The sequence below is a fragment of the Puma concolor genome, chromosome A1 (genome assembly GCF_028749965.1).
Source record: "Puma concolor isolate L17-30 chromosome A1, mPumCon1.1.hap2, whole genome shotgun sequence".
Taxonomy (NCBI): domain Eukaryota; kingdom Metazoa; phylum Chordata; class Mammalia; order Carnivora; family Felidae; genus Puma; species Puma concolor.
Window position 1 is genome coordinate 230,507,928 of NC_141667.1, and position 20,659 is coordinate 230,528,586.

Sequence of the window (20,659 nt, forward strand, 5' to 3'; positions counted from 1 at the left end):
TACATTTTCTAAAGCCTCAAGCAAATCAATCTCAAGGCCTCAATTTCCTAACCCTCAGTGTGATTCAATTAGCAATGTCTCTTCCATGTCCAAAATTTCAACTCCCTACAAAGGCACTCCAAAGTATTTTCTGAATGAAAAAGGTCATAAAAATGTATTTGTGCTTACCCATATGCCAAACTATAACACTATGTTGAGGCTATGCAGCACAAAAATATGTTCCCTACTGCCCCACTACAAAATTCAAATTAGTATCAGGTCAAAATAAGGTGGTAGGATTTTCTCAGTATGGACCTTCTTAATGTCTTAAGGAAAAAAATAAAAAAGGTACATCCATCCTTCTTGAAACAACAATATAAATGTCTGAGCGGGGGGTGGGGGGTGTGAGGGGGGTGGTGGGAATCAAATCCTGAAAGATTCCATGCCAGTCAGCTCTATTTTTAAATTGCTTACAAAAATCCTTGTTAATCTCATATTGACAGCAGTACCTTCTGAAAAGAGAACCAAATATTTTATTGTGTCTGACTAATTAAACAGTATTTTTATTACATAAATTGTTAACATTTAAAAATACAGTTGCGATTTTTTTCCCCCATAAAATACATTGCAAAAGAGGATAAGAACAAAATTTGACATTTGAAACATACTTCACAGCATTTAAATCCAGTGTGGCATATAAGTAATATAAGCATTTCATCCGTTCTGTAGTTTCCAAATTGTGGGGAACCATGTATTGAGCAAAGATCCGTTCAACAAGCAATCTACAAAAACAAAGAGAAGGTACTGTAATGACTTTTCTTAATGTATTGAATTTGTATATAAAATTCCAAAACATATAAAGAGTATGTGTAAAAGAAGTTTCTGCTTTCAAAATGAAGATGAGATTTCCAAATCAAAGATTTCCTTCTGTAAGAAGAGGGGCCAAAAAACGATTTAGCAGGATGTGCTAGCAACATCCCTATACCCAGCTAAGGTAACTACCTCTGCATGACAGTGAATGTGTAGCAGGGATTCAATTTCCTTATCTGAATAATAAAACGTTAAAAAAAAACCACACCATGTCCTTCCAAGTGGCAAATTCTAAGCACCTCTAAGTTAAAATTATAGAGAAATTGTTAAGATTCTTCTGAGTTTTTGTAGTAATCATCATGAAAAAAATACCTGGTTAAAAGTACAAAAAAAAAGAACCAGCAACTCATAATAATGCAAATCTCCAGACAATGGTGCTGCACACTCAAAACGTCTAAAAACTTCAACTTTATAAAAGTAATAACTACGAAGTTTCTTTGATAATGTTAACATAAGACACCCAGTTTCTAGTTCCTATAACTCATAAAATTGTAAGATGGCCCACTGGTTCTTATTTTTCTCATTCTGATCTGTTATAGGCACTACCATCTGGATCTAGCAATTTAAAATAAATTCAATCAAGTGAAATCAATTCAGACTGCAAGCAGGAATCACAGATCTATTAACTACTAAATGCTTAGGATCCAAACAAGATCTAACTTTATGCTGCAATAGAAAAATACAAAGATTATATTCGGATAATGTGTTTCATATTAAATTATAACTTGTCTTTTTAGGCTTGAGTACAAACTTTTTATTCAAACTATCTATAATCCAAAGGGTTTATTTTCATTTATTTGAAAAAAATGTTATTTGAAAAATTACTTATGAAATAAAATTTAAGTTACACACATTTCTACTTTTAAGTATTACTCTTCAAAAACAGTATACAAAAATGAACATAAAAGCTGTATCCATCCCTAAAGTCATATGTACCTTACTGCTTCATTTATGGCTTTGGTGGGAGGAAAACTAGTCACTACCTTTAATTTGCAGTAAAAACTGAGAAGAGAGTTTCAAGTTATAAAGAAAACAGTTTGCCTAAAACAGCATTTCAACAACAGTTAAATACAACACAAACACCAGATATTTTACCCAGTGTCGTTAACTTACCGATCATCAATACTATTTTGATAATATATATGTAGCAGTTTGTCTTTGATCCATGAAATCTGTTTTGCAGCATCTTTTCCAGCTGCTGATTGTAAAGCATACTTCTTATAAATTTGGGCAAGTCCCATCATGGCTTCTTTGCGTACCCTCCACTTAAAGTAAAAACAAAAATGTTTTCTTATAATTTAAAAATGCTCCCATTATACTTCAGGAAAGTCTGTTTTCTTATTTTTAAGTTAGTTACTTTACACAATACATTTTCATCAATCCTCAGATACTGGATATCGATTTATAATGACTATGAAAAAAACACAACTATCATTTTAATATATCTACTATGAAAAGTACAGAGATATCAACATGTATAAAGAATTTTAATGTTTTAATATCTTAAACCCATTGCCTACACCTAAAAAATAAAAGTTAATCACAATCTACATAAAGTCACTTACAATTGGTGAGAGAAAACGTGTTACCAAATTTTAAAAGGCAAAGACTGAATTAATTGTGACCTATCCCTTATACACTTTTTCCAGTTTATGGTATATATTAATCATACTTCAATTAAAGGTACATGATGCTGGTTTTATCAAATGCTAAATATGAAGCCACTTGGTTCATTTTGTGTATTTGAGAATCAAGTTCAGGTGTAAAAGGAATGTATTCAACTATTTTTTTAAGTATTTATTTGCTATAGTATATCTAATACTGCTTATCTTGGAATGAGTTTATCCTTTAATTTTACACAAACACAGCACTACAATCAGGATGTCAGTAATGTTTAGAACTTCATGAAACTGCACAGATCATCCATTTTTTTCTCCTTTGCAGCCTGTCATTCATAGTGATATTCTTCCCTTGGTTTATCTCATCCATCCACCAATATACATCAAAAGACTTACTCATAAAGTGGGAATTCAATTCATCTGTAGAAACTTCCTAATTCTCTATCTTAACTCTAATGCCCCAAACTGCTGCTTTAAGGAGAATTTAAAAGACAGAGTATATTCTAATACTACCAAGAACATAAATATATTCAATTACTTTTTGGTATCCAATTAATATTTATATGACTGAACCAAGTAGCCCTACGATGAATACAACATGATTATCAAAAATTATGTGCATATATGTGATCCCAACAACACATAGACACTTAGTTTAAATTCCAAGTCTAACTAAGAGAAAGACTACTTGAATACTTAGAAGGCAGTTAGCCTACCATGATGCAAATCTCCTTTTCCTTCTTTACACCTTTTGGCCTTTTCATTAATACCCCTATGAAATATTCAATAAAGAAAAGTCTAAATTTATTAGTTAAAATAAGTTGTTCCAAATATCTATAGATTTGGAGGGAAAACCATGCAATTCCTGACCATCTGTACTTCACCCACAACCAGCATTATCAAAGTGAGCATTATTAAGTGAAGATGGCAAAATCAACCGTATCAGCGACTATTAAAATGATGTAAAGTATTTACCTAAAGAAGCCAATGATTGCTGAGTGGAGCTAGTAGGTGTTCACTCAAGAAGAAAGGGTTTAGGATCACAGAAGATAAGCTAGAAGCATGCTGCTCTACTAGGTATAGCTTTACCAAGTTGAAAACGTGTTATTTTCTATTCCACAGAAATTATAATACCACCAGCTAAAGAACTATTAACTGATACCGATAGGAAAGGAAAAAGAAAAGAGAGCCAACAATATTAAGAAAGCTGTGTCAGTTATTTTTTTTTTTTTCAACGTTTATTTATTTTTGGGACAGAGAGAGACAGAGCATGAACGGGCGAGGGGCAGAGAGAGAGGGAGACACAGAATCGGAAATAGGCTCCAGGCTCTGAGCCATCAGCCCAGAGCCCGACGCGGGGCTCGAACTCACGGACCGTGAGATCGTGACCTGGTTGAAGTCGGACGCTTAACCGACTGCGCCACCCAGGCGCCCCGCTGTGTCAGTTATTAAGGCCCTTTACAAGTCACTGATTAAAACTAGTGTCCAGGCTAAACACCTGACTACCATTTAGAGCCATCTCACTTTTAGGATGAGAATAAATAATCTCAAATTAAAAAACTAACAAAATTTAATGTAACAAAAAATAAAACCTCAAATATTAAAATGACCCCCTCAAAAGGGTTAATTAATTACATTTAAATCTCTGTATTTTCAAATGAAATACTATTAAACTTCAAGTATTCAAAGTGAAAGCCTACTACTAATTATTATTCCTACTCACCCGTTTGTCTAATGTTCTTTCTCTCACAAAGTTAAGTAAGTGATCGTTGACCAGAAGAATATCCTTTTTAGCAGCTGTAACTATAGACACGATAACATCATGTCTAATAGCTTCCTCAGGGTCATGTGACCTCACTTTAAGATACTCTGAAAGATAAAATTTTATTGATTAAAATGGAACTTTAACAATTAAAATATTTTTAAAAGTTGTATAAAACAACAAAAGCAAAACCTAAGTAGAGGGTTCAATGTTTCAAGAAAATTAAGACTAGTGGAGGGACGGGAGTAGAAATGAAGGTCAGTCCTTCAGTCAAAATAGAGTAGTTTACATGCAACCAAGTAGGGTTGAGCAGCAGGAGAACAGGGTAGTGTATTAAGGATTTCCTAACCTCATTAATTAAACCATATAAATGAAGTAAGAAGTATAATAACTTTAAATATCTCACTTGTTTTTTGCTTCAATGTTTAAAATATTTAAGTCAAATGGACCTACTAGGAAAAGGCTAGAGTATTCACGTTTCTATCCCTTAACTATGGAAAACCTAAGGTTTCTAAAAGAACAAAATTAAGATACCAGCCACCAAGAAACAGGATTATAGGAAATACCACAAGGCAAGTTCATCTGACTGAACTAAGAAAAGCCAAAAGGAACACAGAAGAAATTAAACATTTAACAATTAGGAGTGGCTGGAGGAAGATCTTAAAGCCAAAAACATTGCAGTTCAGATCTGGCACTGAGAAAGCTGAAAGAAAAAATTAACACTCTTCAGTAATGCTACATGAGGCTTAAGAAAGAGATACTACAACTGAGCAAAAAAACCCAAACATTATTCAGTTTTTTCTTATAAGACCAGTAAGCTAAAATTTCATTGCTTAGATTTGGAGTAATACACATAGCCATGGCTATACGCAGCAAATAGTGCTTATGACTATAAATGGCTTTACTTTCCTATAAATTGATAGTTTAGCAAATAATTACACTGCAAACACCTATAAAACCACTACCCTGGTCTTAAGCAATTTCACCTTAAGCATTCCCTAAAAGGAACTATTTCCAAAAATGAGAAAGACAATACATTGCTTAAAAATAAATAAATAAATAGATAGGTAAATAAATAAATAAATAAATAAATAAAGGGGCGCCCAGGTGATTAAGCATCCAACTTCGGCTCAGGTTGTGATCTTATGGTTCATGAGTTGGAGCCCCACATGGGGCCTGCTGCTGTCAGCTCAGAGCCCAATTCAGATCATCTGTCCCCCCTCTCTCTGCCCCTCCCCCGCTCACACTCTCTCTCAAAAATAAAAAAAGTGAACATTAAAAACAAAAATAAAAACTTCTGAAGAAACAGAAATGTTATTTACCTAACTCAATAAAAAAACTGCTTTTAGTATTGATTTCAAATGAAGTATGTAAAATAGATCAAGTTCACTTCCCCACCAAGATAAACACAGGAGTTTTAGCTTTCACAGTACTTGTTTCAAGGGCAACACATACCACTTTAGGTGTCACTAAAACAAAACCAATGACAACACCATCAATTTTAAGATGTGTCCCAATTTCCCTAAAACAAATTTTTCATATTAAGCAGGGTATATACAAGAGCTATTAAATTACAGATCTTAACTGTGCAGAGGAAGAGAACACAAAGGAGAAAGAAGAAATTCTCAGTTAGCACGACAAAGCAGCTGAGAATTTCTTCTTCACAATATGGCCATGTCCCTCAAAATGTAGCTGAAGGCACAAGGATGAATATCAAACACACTGCAAATAAAGATAAACGTGAGTGTCTAACATACATTAATCTTAGCTCACTCCTGAAACCCTATGAAAACATCTTTTAAAAGAGACAAGTACAAAAGATCACAGCAAAAGAGATTTTTCAACAAAATTGTGACAGATGTATGACTTCTAAACAAAAGAAAAAGTTGAAATCCAAAAAGGAAAGAGATTAATAAATAAGCTTATTTCCAGGGTAGAAGAACCGTGGAAACACTGAGAAATCCAAGGCACCAAGGAATGAGAAAGGCACAGATAAAGAATGCTGTGAAATGAGAAATGGTTGAAAATGTGCATAAAAAGTACTGAGACTCCTAGATTTTTTCAGAGCTGTCTTTTAGTCAACTACAAAAATTAAAATGTACAGTTTATAGTGATACTGGCCTATCTCAAGATGCAAGAAAAATCTAAAATAAACAAGCTAACCTTACATAAGAGCTAGAAAAACAACAAAACCCAAACCCAGCAAAAAGAAGGAAATAATATAAAGCAGAAATAAACAATAAAGAAACAAGAACAACAAAAATAGGACAGATCATATTAGCAAACTGAATCCAACCATGTATTAAAAAAATCATACCCCACAATTAAGTGGGATTTATTCTTGGGATACAAGGGTGGGTCAATATTCACAAAACAATCAACCTGATATGTCACATCAATAGGAAAAAGGATAAAAACCATATAATCATTTCAACAGATACAGAAAAAAAGCACTCAACAAAGTACAACATGCATTTATGATAAAAATCCTCCACAAAGTAGGTCTAGAAGGAACATACCACAATATGGTAAAGCCCTTATATGAAAAACCCACAGCCAACATCATACTCCATGGTAAAAACTGAGTTTTACCCCTAAAGTCAGGAACAAGACTAAGATGTCCACTTTCACTTTTATTCAATATAGTACTGAAAGTCCTTGCCAAAGCAATTAGACAACATAAAGAAATAAAAGGCATCCAAAAGGATAAGAGAAAAGTAAAACATTTACTATCTGAAGATACAATACTATACATAGAAAACTCTGAAGACTCTACCAAAAAACTACCAGAACTGATCAATGAATTCAGTAAAGACACAGGATACAAAATCATTGTACAGAAATCTAGTTGCATTACTGTACACTAATAATGAAGCAGCATAAAATGAAATAAGAAAACAATTGCATTTACAATTCCACCAAAAACAATAAATTATCTAGGAATAAACTTAACCAAAGAGATCAAAGACCCGTACTCTCAAAGCTATAAACACTGGGGCACCTTGGTGGCTCAGTCAACTGAACATGCATTTCTTGATTTAAGCTCAGGTCATGATCCCAGGGCCGTGGGATCAAGCCCCTTATCAGGCTCTGTGCTGAGTGTGAGGCCTGCCTGGGATTCTCTCTCTCCCCCTCTACTCCTCTCCCCCACTCACATGGGTGTGCGCTCTCTCTCATTCTCTCTAAAAAATTAAATAAATAAATAAATAAAACACTGATGAAAGAAATTCAGGACAACACATAAAAATGGAAAGACATTCCATGCTCATGGTTAAAAGAACTAATATTGTTAAAATGTCTATACTACCCAAAGAAATGTACAGATTTAATGCAATACCTATCAAAACATCAACAGCATTTTTCATAGAACTAGAATAAACAATCCTAAAATGTGCATGAAGCCACAAAAGACCTCAAATAGCCAAAGCAATCTTGAAAAATAAAAACAAAGCTGGAGGTATCATAATTCAGGATTTCAAGTTATATTACAAAGCAGTAGTAATTAAAACAGTATGGTATTGGCATAAAAATAAACATACAGATCAATGGAACAGAACAGAAAACCCAGAAATAAACCCACAATTATATGGTCAATTAATCTTCAACAAAGGAGGAATGAATATACAATAGAAAAATGTCTGTTCAACAAATGGTGCTGGGAAAACTGGACAGTACGTGCAAAAGAATGTATCTGGACTACTTTCTTTCACCATACACAAAAATAAACTCAAAATGGATTAAAGATCTAAATGTGAGACCTGAAACCATGTAAATCCTTGAAGAGAACACAGGTAGTAATTTCTCTGACATTGGCCGTAACAACAGTTTTCTAGATATGTCTCCTGAGGCAAGGGAAACAAAAGGAAACTATTGGGACTACATCAAAATTAAAAGCTTCTGTGCAGCAAAGAAAACCACCAACAAAACTAAAAGACAGCATATGGAATGGGAGAAGATATTGGCAAATGACATATGTGATAAAGGGTTAGTATCCAAAATACAGAAAGAACTGATATAACTCAACACTATAAAAAACAAACAATCCAATTAAATAATGGACAGGAAACATGAACAGACATTTCTCCAAAGAAGACAAACAAATGACCAACAGACACATGAAAAGATTCTCCTCATCACTGATCATTAGGGAAATGCAATTAAAACTACAATGAGAGATCATATCACACCTGTCAGAATGGCCAAAATGAACAAGAAACAACAAATGTTGGCAAGGATGTGGAGAAAGGTCAACACTCTGGCACTGTTGGTGGGAATGCAAACTGGTGTAGCCACTATGGAAAACAGTATGGAGTTTCCCCAAAAAATTAAAAATAGAACTACCCTACGACCCAGCAATTACACTACTGGGTACTTACCCAAAGAATACAAAAGCACTAATTCAAAGGGATACATGCAGCCCTATGTATACTGCAACGTTATTTACAATAGCCAAATTATGGAGAAAGCCCAAGTGTTCAGTGATAAATGAATGGATAAATAAGAGGTGGTATACAGATACATATACATAACACACACACACACACACACACACACACACACACACACACACAATGGAATATTATTCAGCCATAAGAAAGAATGAAATTTGCAACAACATGGATAAAGCTACAGAATAGAATGCTAAGTGAAATCAGTCAGAGAAAGACAAGTATTGTATGATCTCACCTACATGTGGCATTTAAGAAACAAATCAGCAAAGGGGGAAAAAAAAAAAAGAGACAAATCAAGAAACACACTCAACTATAGAGAACTGATGGTTACCAGAAGAGAGGTGGGTGGGGGGATGGGTGAAACAGGTGATGGGAATTTAAAAAAATAATTAAAATGCACCCAGAGTCTGAAAACTAGGAAATCATACAACACAGTAACATAAATGTTTTATTAAAAAATGAAACTACAAAAAAAAATGAAACCACATAGTATCTTTTGGTAAACTTTCAAACATTCAAACAATGGTGAAGACTAAAAAGGTTACTGGTGAAATTTTTCACATATAAAATATATTTTAAATAGCTATAAAAACTGAAAACATCTATTATTTAGCTAACAGTAAATTTTGCATTGAAATTCTGACTATGGGATGGGGCGTCTGGGTGGGCCAGTTGGTTAAAGCATCTGACTTCGGCTCAGGTCATCGTCTCAAAGTTCTTAAGTTCAAGCACCCCATCGAGCTCTCTGCTGTCTGCTGAGAGCCCACTTCAGATCCTGTCTCCCTCTCTCTCAGCCCCAAAACTACACATGTGTTCTTTCAAAAATTTTAAAGTAATAAACATTTTTTAAAAATTCTGAGGAAGAGTGAAGGTGGCAGAGAAGTAGGGGGACCAGGATTTCCCTCTTCCCTCAGACACAGCTTATTGAGGTCAGATCACTCGGAACACCCACGAAATCAGTCTGTGGAGTAACAGAAAGGTCTCCACAGGTGACAGGAAACAGCCTGGAGGGACAGGGGTGCATGTATACAAATTGGGGGAGATAAAACAGCGCAGGCACAGAGGGGAGTGAATCCCTTCAGTGAAAGGACAGAAGGAAGAGAGAGACAGAGAGGCTGTGGAATTGCAGTATTGTGTTAGTACAAGAGAAAAACATCTCTAGACCATGGACTGGGGAACAAGCAATATGGAGAGTGCCAATTTCTACTTTGCAAACAGCTTCAGGAGCTGAAGATTGGAGTTTTCAAAAGTGCACGGCTTTCTCCAGACCAGAGTGAGCCTTGTAAGTGTGGCTGGCAGGCAGGGAGCCAGCCTTGGGGTGCAGTAGAGATCTGAGCACCGCACTGGCAAAGAACAGTCCACTTCCCGGAGAACTTTGGGAAGAGGGTTTAGTTCCTCCCCAAGGACAAAAGACCCTGGAGGTGCCAGCCCAGGGCCCTTTATTGGCAGGGCTCAGTGGCACTACACCAGGGCAGAATCTGCGAGGTGCAGGGCACCTTAAGACATCAAGTTTTGGGGCGCCTGGGTGGCGCAGTCGGTTAAGCGTCTGGCTTCAGCCGGGTCACGATCTCGCGGTCCCTGAGTTTGAGCCCCGCGTCAGGCTCTGGGCTGATGGCTCAGAGCCTGGAGCCTGTTTCCGATTCTGTGTCTCCCTCTCTCTCTGCCCCTCCCCCGTTCATGCTCTGTCTCTCTCTGTCCCAAAAATAAATAAACCTTGAAAAAAAAAAAATTAAAAAAAAAAAAAAAAGACATCAAGTTTTGAACCCCAGCCCAATACCTAGGAGGCACGGGAGACTGTAGAGCAGGGTAAGCCTACTGGCAGCGCTATTTCTGCCTGAACAGTATGGTTTGAGACACCCGGTCCGGGGAAGAGAGACTGGGGTATTACCATTTTTCTCCCCATCACCAACATGGTGGGACTTCAGGACAGTGGTTCCCAGTGGAGGCAGGACCCCCTTATAACAAACCCCACCCCTCCATGCCTGGCACTGCTTATCTACTGGAGCAGGACTGACACTGAGTGAACCACAAGAGCACAGCCTCTCCACCACAAGAGCACAGCCACCGGTCCCAGGCACCAACAAACAATTGTCCTGTGGTTTTGTTCCCCAACCCCTCCTTTTTTCCAGGGTTACTTCAAGGATCAAAGCACACCTGGTGGAAGGTCCAAACAATCCACCACCAGGAGCAAGGAGAAGCTTTGTAGAGAACTGACCAGTGAAAGCAGCCAAATACACGAAAACAGAGCACGCAACACACTGCAAAAACACTTCCTGAAGTGCCAGGCCCTGGATAGTGTATGACCCCTTTTTAACATAGTAGTACTCACAGGTGCAGAACACATGAAAAGCTATTCAAATACATAAAAGACAGAAACCTAGCCCAAATTACGAAACAGACGAATTCTCCTCAAAAGAAAATCCAGGAAGAAATGACAGCCAGTGAGAGAATTGCTCAAAACAGATACAAACAATATAGCTGAGCAAAAATTTAGAATTAGAGTCATAAGACTAATAGCTGGGCTTAGAAAAAAAAGCATAAAAGACAGCAGAGAATTTATTGCTGCAGAGATCAAAGACCTAAGGAATAATCTCAATGAATTAAGAAATGCTATAAATGAAATGTTAAAATAAACTAGATACAGTGACAGTGAGGACAGAAGACGCAGAGGAGAGCATAGGTGAAACAGAAGATGAAATTATGGAAAATGATGAAGCTGAAAAAAAGAGGGAAAGGAAATTACTAGACCATGAGAGAATTAGAGACCTAAGTGATTCAGTGAAACGAAATATTATTTGTGTCACAAGAGTTCCAGAAGATGAAATGAAATATTTGTGTCACAGGAGTTCCAGAGGAAGAACAGAAAGGGGCAGACAGTTTATTTGAACAAATTATAGCTGAGAACTTCCCTAATCTGGGGAAGGAAACAGGCATCCAAGTCCAAGAGGCACAGAGAACTCCCTTCAAAATCAACAAAAACAGGTCAACACTTCACATATGATAGTGAAACTGGCAAAATACAAAATAAAGAGAGAATTCTGAACACAGCTTGGGACAAACAGGACTTACCCTACAAGGGTAGGGTGTTAGGCTAAGCGAAATAAGTCAGTCAAAGAAAGACAAATATCATATGATTTCACTCATGTGGAAGATACAAAACAGATGCACCTAAGAGAAGGGAAGCAAAAATAATATGAAAACAAAGAGGGAGGCAAACTCTTAAGTACAGAGAACTGAGGGTTGATGGGGATGGGGAGTTATGGGGGTGCAGAAAATGGGTGCTGGGCGTTGAGGAGGGCACTCGCTGGGATAAGTACTGGATATTGTATCTAAGTGGTAAATCACAGGAATCGACTCCTGAAGCCAAGACTACACTGTATGTTAGCTACCTTGAGAATAAAAAACAAAATAAAACAAAACAAAAGCCTAAACAATGGGGTTCAGAGAGCTTCCAGTTTGGTGAACATTTGGAGGTGCTAGGAGAGTGATAAGACCAGAGAAGGCACCCAACCACCCTCACCGCACCTTGCCCTATGCATCTCTTTCATTTGACTGTTCCTGTATCCTTTTATAATACACTGGTAATAGGAAAAAAAAAATTCAGACTACAGGAAAAATACTTTTTTTTTTAAAGTCTAGAATATATACAGAACTACTACAAATCAATTAGAAATACAAGCCAATTTTAAAAAGATGGATTTAAAACTTAGACACTTCATAAAAGAAAATATCAATATGCCCATAAAAAAGATGCTTGATCTCATCAGTCATCAGGAGACTGCAAGTTCAAACCGCAACAAACAGCAAGACTGATGAGAAGGACTATAATCAAAATGACTGATGACACACAATGTTGACAAAAATGCTTAAGAAATAAAACTCTCAAGCATTTATCAGTGCAACTGGAAAACAGTAGAGCTAATATGGAAAACTTACTCATTTCTTATAAAATTAAACACGTATTTACCCTACGACCAGCAATTTCACTCTTAAGTAAAGAGAAATAAAAACATAAACCCATAGAAACACTTGTAAGAATACAGTAATTTCAGTATTAACAGCCCTAAATCAAAAAGTCCATCAAACAAAAAAAAAGATAAATAAATTATTGTGTATTTATACAACAGAATAGCACTCAATAATAAAAAAGAATAAAGTAATAATAAAGGAGTCCCGAAGACACTAACAGCTAGACTTTCAAACTTCTGACAGGATACTCTTCAGTGGGAGATCAGTTTAGTTGAAGAGCAAGTACTTAAACTGAAGATTTTCCAACAAACAACCCATTGCAATCACCCTAAAGTTAAGTTCAGAGTCACCAATACCATGTATACATTCAGGGCTTTCCAAATAGCTCTTTATTTAGTCCCACACTCTTAATTATGAGCAGAGAGCCACATATTGCCAAGCATTTGAGGAAAGACTCTAAACATGGGATAGTATAAACAAAAGCAAATAAAAGGTGGGAAAAACAAATTAGCTGAAACAAACATTTTGTAGGAAAAAAAATTCCCCAAAATATTATCATTAATTTTCTCAAAGAATCTTACATCAGTAACATAAGAACAGAAGAACAAAATGCTACAGCAAAAGAAACGTCCAGGGAGAGAAAGAAGAAACAGACAGACACAGACAGACAGACAGACAGACACACACACACACACACACACACACACACACACACACACACACACACAGAAGGTAAGGAAAAGGAAAAGGAAAAGGAAAAGGAAAAGGAAAAGGAAAAGAAAGGACGAAAGAGAGGGAAAAGACAAAAGTGAGAGGAAGAAAGGATCATCTAAAGATCAATACTACAAAGCAGAAGCTTAAAGAACAATCAGTCCAAATTCAGAAGTGAGTGGGTAAATAGAGGGTTCAAGGCAGGGCATCTTCCCCAAAAAGGATGAAAATGAGAAATATCTGCTGTTTAAATCTGACCGGTAGAAATTCAGCAAAACCTGAAAGCATGACTATGACAAATTATTGTTAAAAATATTATGAACTAATAATACACTTTATCATTTTCTGTATCAAAAGAAACTCAGAAGGAAGTAGTAAGATTTAAGAAGCATAAGCAAAGACCATTAAAAATATCAGTTAAAAATGTACTACAAGTTAGTAAAGTTTTAAAAAGAGAAAGTAACAATAATATGAAAGATAGGAAGAGAGTGTGCAGTTAAAACTTTCAAGGTTCCTTGATTGCTCAGAAAGAAGTGAGAGTTCTGACTTTAGACTTCACTAATCAATTATGCAGTGAAAGCACAAAAGAGAATGTTAACTTCCAAGCCCACAGGGGGAAAAGGAAAAATGAGAACAAAGAAAATTAATCAATTAAGCAGAAAAGAGGGAAACAGGAAAACAAAACAAGAAGCACGGAAAATAAAAAATATAAAATAAGTTCAACACCATCAAAATTCAGTAAGATTTTTAAAACACATAACAATACTGCATATAATTTATGGACACATGTGACATAGAAAAACAAACAGGATGCAGACCAAATTTAGTGGAGTGGGCTACCCTCTGCAAACAGGAAGAATACAATTTATGAGGGGCATTTCAACTACATCAACAATTTCTTTTCTTTTTTTAATCTCTTAAGGAAATACAGCAAAAATGCTAACATTTCTAAAAAAGACATAGTGGCTATCATAGTCATCTGTTATTTTCTGAACTATTTCCTAATTTTAAAAAAACTGGGGCACCTGGGTGGCTCAGTCAGTTAAGGATTGGACTTCAGCTCAGGACATGATCTCGTGGTTCGTGAGTTCAAGCCCCACATTGGGTCTCTGCACTGAAAGCACAGGGCCTGTTTGGGATTTTATCTCCTTCTCTCTCTGCCCCTCCCCCACCTCAAAAATAAAGAAACTTTAAAAAATTTTATAAAAGAACAATAGTCAGATATAGGATATTCTTATTACTACAAAAATGCAAAGTTCTAAACTGCCTTATAAATCTACAGATTTCAGAAAAGTTACCTCCATTTAGCATAGTTTAATAAGCTTAAAAATTAATGACTCACAACTCAGTTCTCAAAATGTTAAATAGTAAAGAACATCAAAGTCAAAACCTGTTCAAATCCAAATGCCTAGAATATCTTTAAAATTGTTCTTAAACTAAAGAACTAGTACTGTCTCTGGTAACACTGACTTTTTATAGGTGCTTCTAGACTAAGGCGGCACAAGGAGTCAAGCTTCTGGCTTCAGAGAGTAACTTCCATGATGATGAGCTGAAAGAAGACTTTACCAAATAAAGTCTTTATTTAACACAATAACCAAAAAGGGGGATACTTTTCCTATACACACACACACACACATATATATAAACACATACACACACACACACACATATATACACATATATACACACACGTATATGTATATATATATACACATATATATCAGTTATATACACACACACACACACACACACATATATATATACATATATATAAATATGAAACTGATTTTTTTCACCAACAAGCATCTAGAAATATTGGCTATTGTGGGTATATAGTACCTGTTAAGTCCTTTGCTAAATCAGGATGGTTCATGAGACAGTGACTAGCAAACTTGACACATTCCAGGCGGATTGGTACATGGATGTCATTAAACCTGAAAAAATATAAAGGCACAGAATGATCTTTAAAATAAGAGAAACAGATATGTGTTTAATCTGTATTCAATTTAGATTTATTCCTCTAATTAAAAGAAAAAACAATTTATGTAGAGTAATTCAAAGTGGAAGTCAGACTCTTTCAACAAAGTTTTGATATGCTATATATTTATGAATGCTTTGGAATGTCGATATTAAACCAGCACAATCTCCTGAACTATGTACTTTCAAGGAACATGTATAAACAATACATGCTTGGCTGAAGCACAAAACTTAGAAGGACAAGATTTTTCCTGTAAGTATTATACTTTCAAATATGCCTGTTTATATATGCATATGTGTGTACATAGTTCATAGATACATTATATAAATCCTAAACTGTGTCTGGAAAGAAAACCTTTCCTCAAAGTATCCCTTCTTAAATATAGAACATTCACAAAAGTGTGGCAGACCCTGCACTAAACCCCGTATTATTTTACATGACTCTAAAAACTGAGCCCAAATTACTCCTATCCAGTTAACCATCACATTTCCACTAATACTAAAGCCAATTTTTATATGAAGAAGTATCTTAGTATATATTTCTAAAATACTAAAACTCATTTATTGATGTCACTTAAGTATCTTTTGATCTTGTATTTCTCCTCCATCAATTTTTTTCCTTATAATTTATTTGGTGAAGTAACTGCTTTTGATTGTGTGTGTAGTGTTTTTCCAGAGTTTAGATTTTGCTACATTTTTCTGACTTAAATTAATAGGCTCCCCTCTCTCCTAAATCTTATAAACTGACAATTAGATCTAGACACCAGTAATATTCAGATTCACTGTTTTAGCAAGGCTATTTCACAGATGGCATCCTGTTCCTCCATCATAAACCACGTGATGTCTAGTCATCTCTAAACTATTGATGTTGAAAGCCTATATGCATTGGTTCATCCTGGAATGCAAAACAGTGATGTTTCTTAAAAAATCTTGTCTAGTATCAACAAGAACATCAAAGTAAAGCAAGAATTTTCCACTCAGTATTTTCATATGTCTTAATTCTGTATCACCAAAAGGTTTCCAAATCATGTTATCACCCTATACTGTAAGAAACAAATTCAGTATTTTAAAGGGGGTGGGAAAGAGGTCTTCAAAATGAGCACCAAATTATTCATAAAAGCTTATTATTAGGAAAAAAAAATGCTCTATGAAGTACACTCAAAAAAGTTTTAACATCCAGTCTATGATCTCATGTAAAGTTTCCAGAGTGTTTTGAATCCAAGTACTCCATCCTTATATACTTTACCATTTTTCAATGAAACATGTGCTATTTAACCATTACAAATAAATATAAGACCTCTTTAAAAAAATAGTCTAGGTCCTTAAACTTGGTAAGAATCAGTGAGTTTCAATTTTAGGCCATTAAAATTAAAAGAAAAAATTACAATGTAATGGAAATGTGACATAAATTTTAATCGAGATTTTTTTTTCCCCTTCTAAAATCTCACAAAGTCTGGGTAAATCAAGTCCTGATTTAAAGATATATTAAATGTCTGTAAGTAAAAACTGTATTTTTGTTTTACCACATTAAGTGGACTTTAAGTTGACTGGTATAATTAAACGTATAAAATATTTTGCTCTACTACCCAAGAACTTTCCATTGTTGTTTAAGGGGAAAAAGTCTAGAAATCAAACTCAAAATTACAATGGGCTAAAATTTATTTATTTAATGCACCTTGTCAAATAGTACTGAGCTACATAAGAGGCAGGAAATCACATTATGAATTTAGCACTTAAGAATTTATAAAACCTTCTACCTCATTTAAAAAATTAGAAAAATAAGGCCAAAAGAGATTAAATTTATCATCATCATCGACAGTTCTAGTATTAAGAGGGGACAGAAAAGTGGTTATAACAAATATTTCAATACAAAAAAAAAAAAGAACAAGACTTTTAAAATCCTATTTATGACTTAATTGCATTATTTGTTATGAGAAAAATTTGGGGACAGGGGTGGGGGTGGGAGGGGTTCTCCTTTAACTTCAGGGCCAAAGTACATTTCAGCCAGGCACTTGAGAGGTGGTTTTAACATATTCAAGGTCAGGGATACTTTTAGAAATGTAATGAAATGAACTCTTCTCATAGAAAAGAGAAATCTACAAACACACTCAAAATTTTGCAACCAATCTCAGGTTTGTGGAAATTAAAAGCATACATGGAATTCAGGTTATCATTTTCTTTAAATGAGAAATGTACAATGGAGGTTAGGAGGAAGAACATGCATATCACTTATTTCTTCATTCTGTGGATATCCTTGTCTTTACAAATGTCTCATGATTTACTTCCAGTTGGAATGAATCACTGCTATGTAATAATAACACATTTTAATTTCATGACTATAATACCTTTTGAGATAGCTTTTTAAATTTTTTAATATTTATTTATTTTTGATGGGGGGGTGCAGAGAGAGGGAGACAGAATCTGAAGCAGGCTCCAGGCTCCGAGCTGTCAGCATAGAGCATGATGCGGGACTCGAATCCAAAAACCTTGAGATCATGACCTGAGCCGAAGTTAGACGCTTAACCTAGGAGCCACCTAAGTGCCCCTTGAGATAGCTTTATAAACGTATTATCTTTAAAAAAAATAAAAGTAAAAAAATTAATGTATCATCTTTCAAAAATTAAGGGCAAAATAAGATGAAAAGAAGGGCAACTGTAAATATGGCCAATCACTACCAACATTCAAACATGTCAACATATATTAAAAAAAAAAATCTCAAAATATAAAACCTTTAATTTTTAATAGTTCAGAAAAATATTAAATACGGGTGTTTTAAAATAATGTAAAGTAGATATAAACATATATTACTTTTAAACAGGACACCAAAGTCATATACCTGCCCAAGTAACACTGCCAGAGTGGTTTGTTTTGAGAAGCCAATTCTGAATCCTTTGCCCCAAACATTTTTGCCAGTAGTTTAACAACTTGTAGGCGTTCCTCATTATCATTGCTCTAAAACAAAACACAGACAGCTTTAAAACTATCAGGTAGATATGTTCATGACAATTTTCCCATGATTTTCCTCATCTCTCAATTCCACAAAAACTTTCATGAACTCCAAATGAAAACTTATACACAAAAATGCTCAAACTTTTCAAAAAATTAAATGTTCTCTTAAATGATCTCATCATCTCATTAAAGCAATAACTCCCTACATGAAAATACATACCAAAGTCTGACTAAACGTTAGAGGCCCTTCTTACAATTTAGGCTCATTTCCATTCACAATCAAATTCAAAACCTAACTCACATCAAACCTATGCAGATCCTTGAAAAACTATTTGTTTGATACTCAAGGTGCTACAGATGTTACTGTATACTTTTTTTTTCTTTTAATTTTAAAACAATGCCTAAGCCTAGCATTAGAAGCTCCCACAATAATGACCTAACTCATCTCTATTATTTCTCTCACTATTCCTCTAAATAAGTACTTTTCAACCCTGGGGCACATTAAAATGACCTCTAAAGCTCTAAAACAAAACAAAACAAAACAAAACAAAACAAAACAAAACAAAACAAAACAAAAAACAAAACAAAACTGCCTGGATTTTATTGCCAATAATTCTGATCAACTGGTCTGATTTAATCCCTGGACATCTGTTTATTAAGGCTCCACAGGGTGAAGATTCTAATGTGCAGCCAGGGATGATTTAAACTTACTGGATGTTACTATCCAACTATAATCCTCTGTGTTCCACAAATTGACCCAGCATCTTCCTACCTCTGTATGCTTCTGCAGTTGTTTCCTTTGTTTCAATTGTATGTTGTCTGTATCTTTTAGGACACCTATAATATCTGGCCTCTTATTAAATCTGAACTTTTTTTCTCTTCTAGATGTTGAATTTGCTGAAAGCAGGGATTATAATCCCTTACTTATATTTCTTATAGTATCAAATATTTTTATTAAAGAAAATCATATCAACCAAAAATTAAAAGTATGACTGCATTCTGCCTCATCAAAATTGCTAACTACATGAGGAAAAAAACAGAGCAGGGAGGCCAGTGAATCAAGTGGCTCACTTGAGAAATATACCAAAAATATACCCTAGAATAAAACAAGAATGATCATTTGCTGGTTTTGTGGGGTACTCACACTACCAATATGAACTGTTTTTTTTTTTTGTTTTGAAAGAGACAAAAATCTTTAGAAACAAGAACTGTAATACAGAAATCATTTAAGAACTTTTCTGGGTGGTACATCAGGTTTCATCAAAGATTATTCATTATAACCAGCTTTATTTAATCTTCCTGCAATAATTTGAAAGAGAAAAGACTATTCCTCAAATCTACAAATGGAACTCAATTTGATGGGATAATTTAATGTCAAGGTGATAGCAATATGCCACCAACAGATCCCAGAGAACTATGAGAAAAGTAATGGAGCTTTCAACATAAGCATAACAGAATATGCACAAAAGGAAAATATTTCACAACATGTGAATAACAGACCCTAAACTATTTTTATTGCCTAATCAAGGGATCTTGGGAACCAATATAAACTGTGCCTGAAAACAAGCTTGATGTCTAGCTATGATCTGAAAAGTCAGTCAGAATCTAGAATTCATTTGGAAAATATCTGAAGAAAAATACTACCCTAAGTCATTAAGTAACTGCTATCTGCTAGGCATCACCCTGGGCACTGGAGGTAAACAGGTAAGGTACAACATGTAATTAATAACAGTAATATACCACAACATCTGTAATATCCAGCTAAAAACCATCCTAAGAATTAAAGAGCCACAAATAATGCTCTTTGCTAATGTGGCTGACAGACCATATCCCTTTTAGAATAGTTACCTTTAATTTAAATTCAAGCTGGGGTAAAACTGAGAGCAGCAAATGACTATCAATATTATAGAGCTCCAAAATTAAGTCAAAGACATGCTCTGACAAATCGCTGATAGATGTTTTCCCAAGCATCAGAACCTGATTAAAAAACTTTTGAGAAAGAAAATTTATCATTAATTGAAATGGCATAGACAAAATGAATTTTCTAAAATCTTCATTATTATTCAATTAAATTTATTATTATTTTATACAAAATCAAACTAGGTTTATCAAAACATTTTCTAACAGTAGGTAGGAAACTACAGGCTAGTTCACCTTGTACATGAAATTCACCTTGTACACAACAAAAGATAACTTGTACTAATTTATCAATTAGCTTATCAATCAACACTCTACCTACCATATGTACTTTATTTTTCATTATGGTACATACTATATTTTAAGTTGTAATACAGTTATATTTGTGTACATGTCTTAATTTCCCTACTAGGTAAATTTCTTAAAGTCAAGAGATCACATCACCTTGGCATGTA

At 34.8% G+C, this 20,659-nt stretch overlaps 1 protein-coding gene across 5 annotated transcripts in view; it reads right to left on the minus strand.

Moving 5' to 3' along the window:
• PDS5B (PDS5 cohesin associated factor B) overlaps window positions 1–20,659 on the minus strand; it is a 194,950-nt gene that overhangs the window by 85,508 nt on the left and 88,783 nt on the right. For all 5 annotated transcript variants that reach the window (XM_025923648.2, XM_086713920.1, XM_086713929.1 and 2 more), the window contains exons 8-13: window positions 20,136–20,276; window positions 18,175–18,290; window positions 15,201–15,295; window positions 4,192–4,337; window positions 1,963–2,114; window positions 648–761 (exon numbers count right to left, since the gene is read on the minus strand). In XM_025923648.2, the coding sequence (XP_025779433.1) occupies window positions 648–761; window positions 1,963–2,114; window positions 4,192–4,337; window positions 15,201–15,295; window positions 18,175–18,290; window positions 20,136–20,276 (764 nt within the window). The remainder of the gene's footprint in view (window positions 1–647; window positions 762–1,962; window positions 2,115–4,191; window positions 4,338–15,200; window positions 15,296–18,174; window positions 18,291–20,135; window positions 20,277–20,659) is intronic.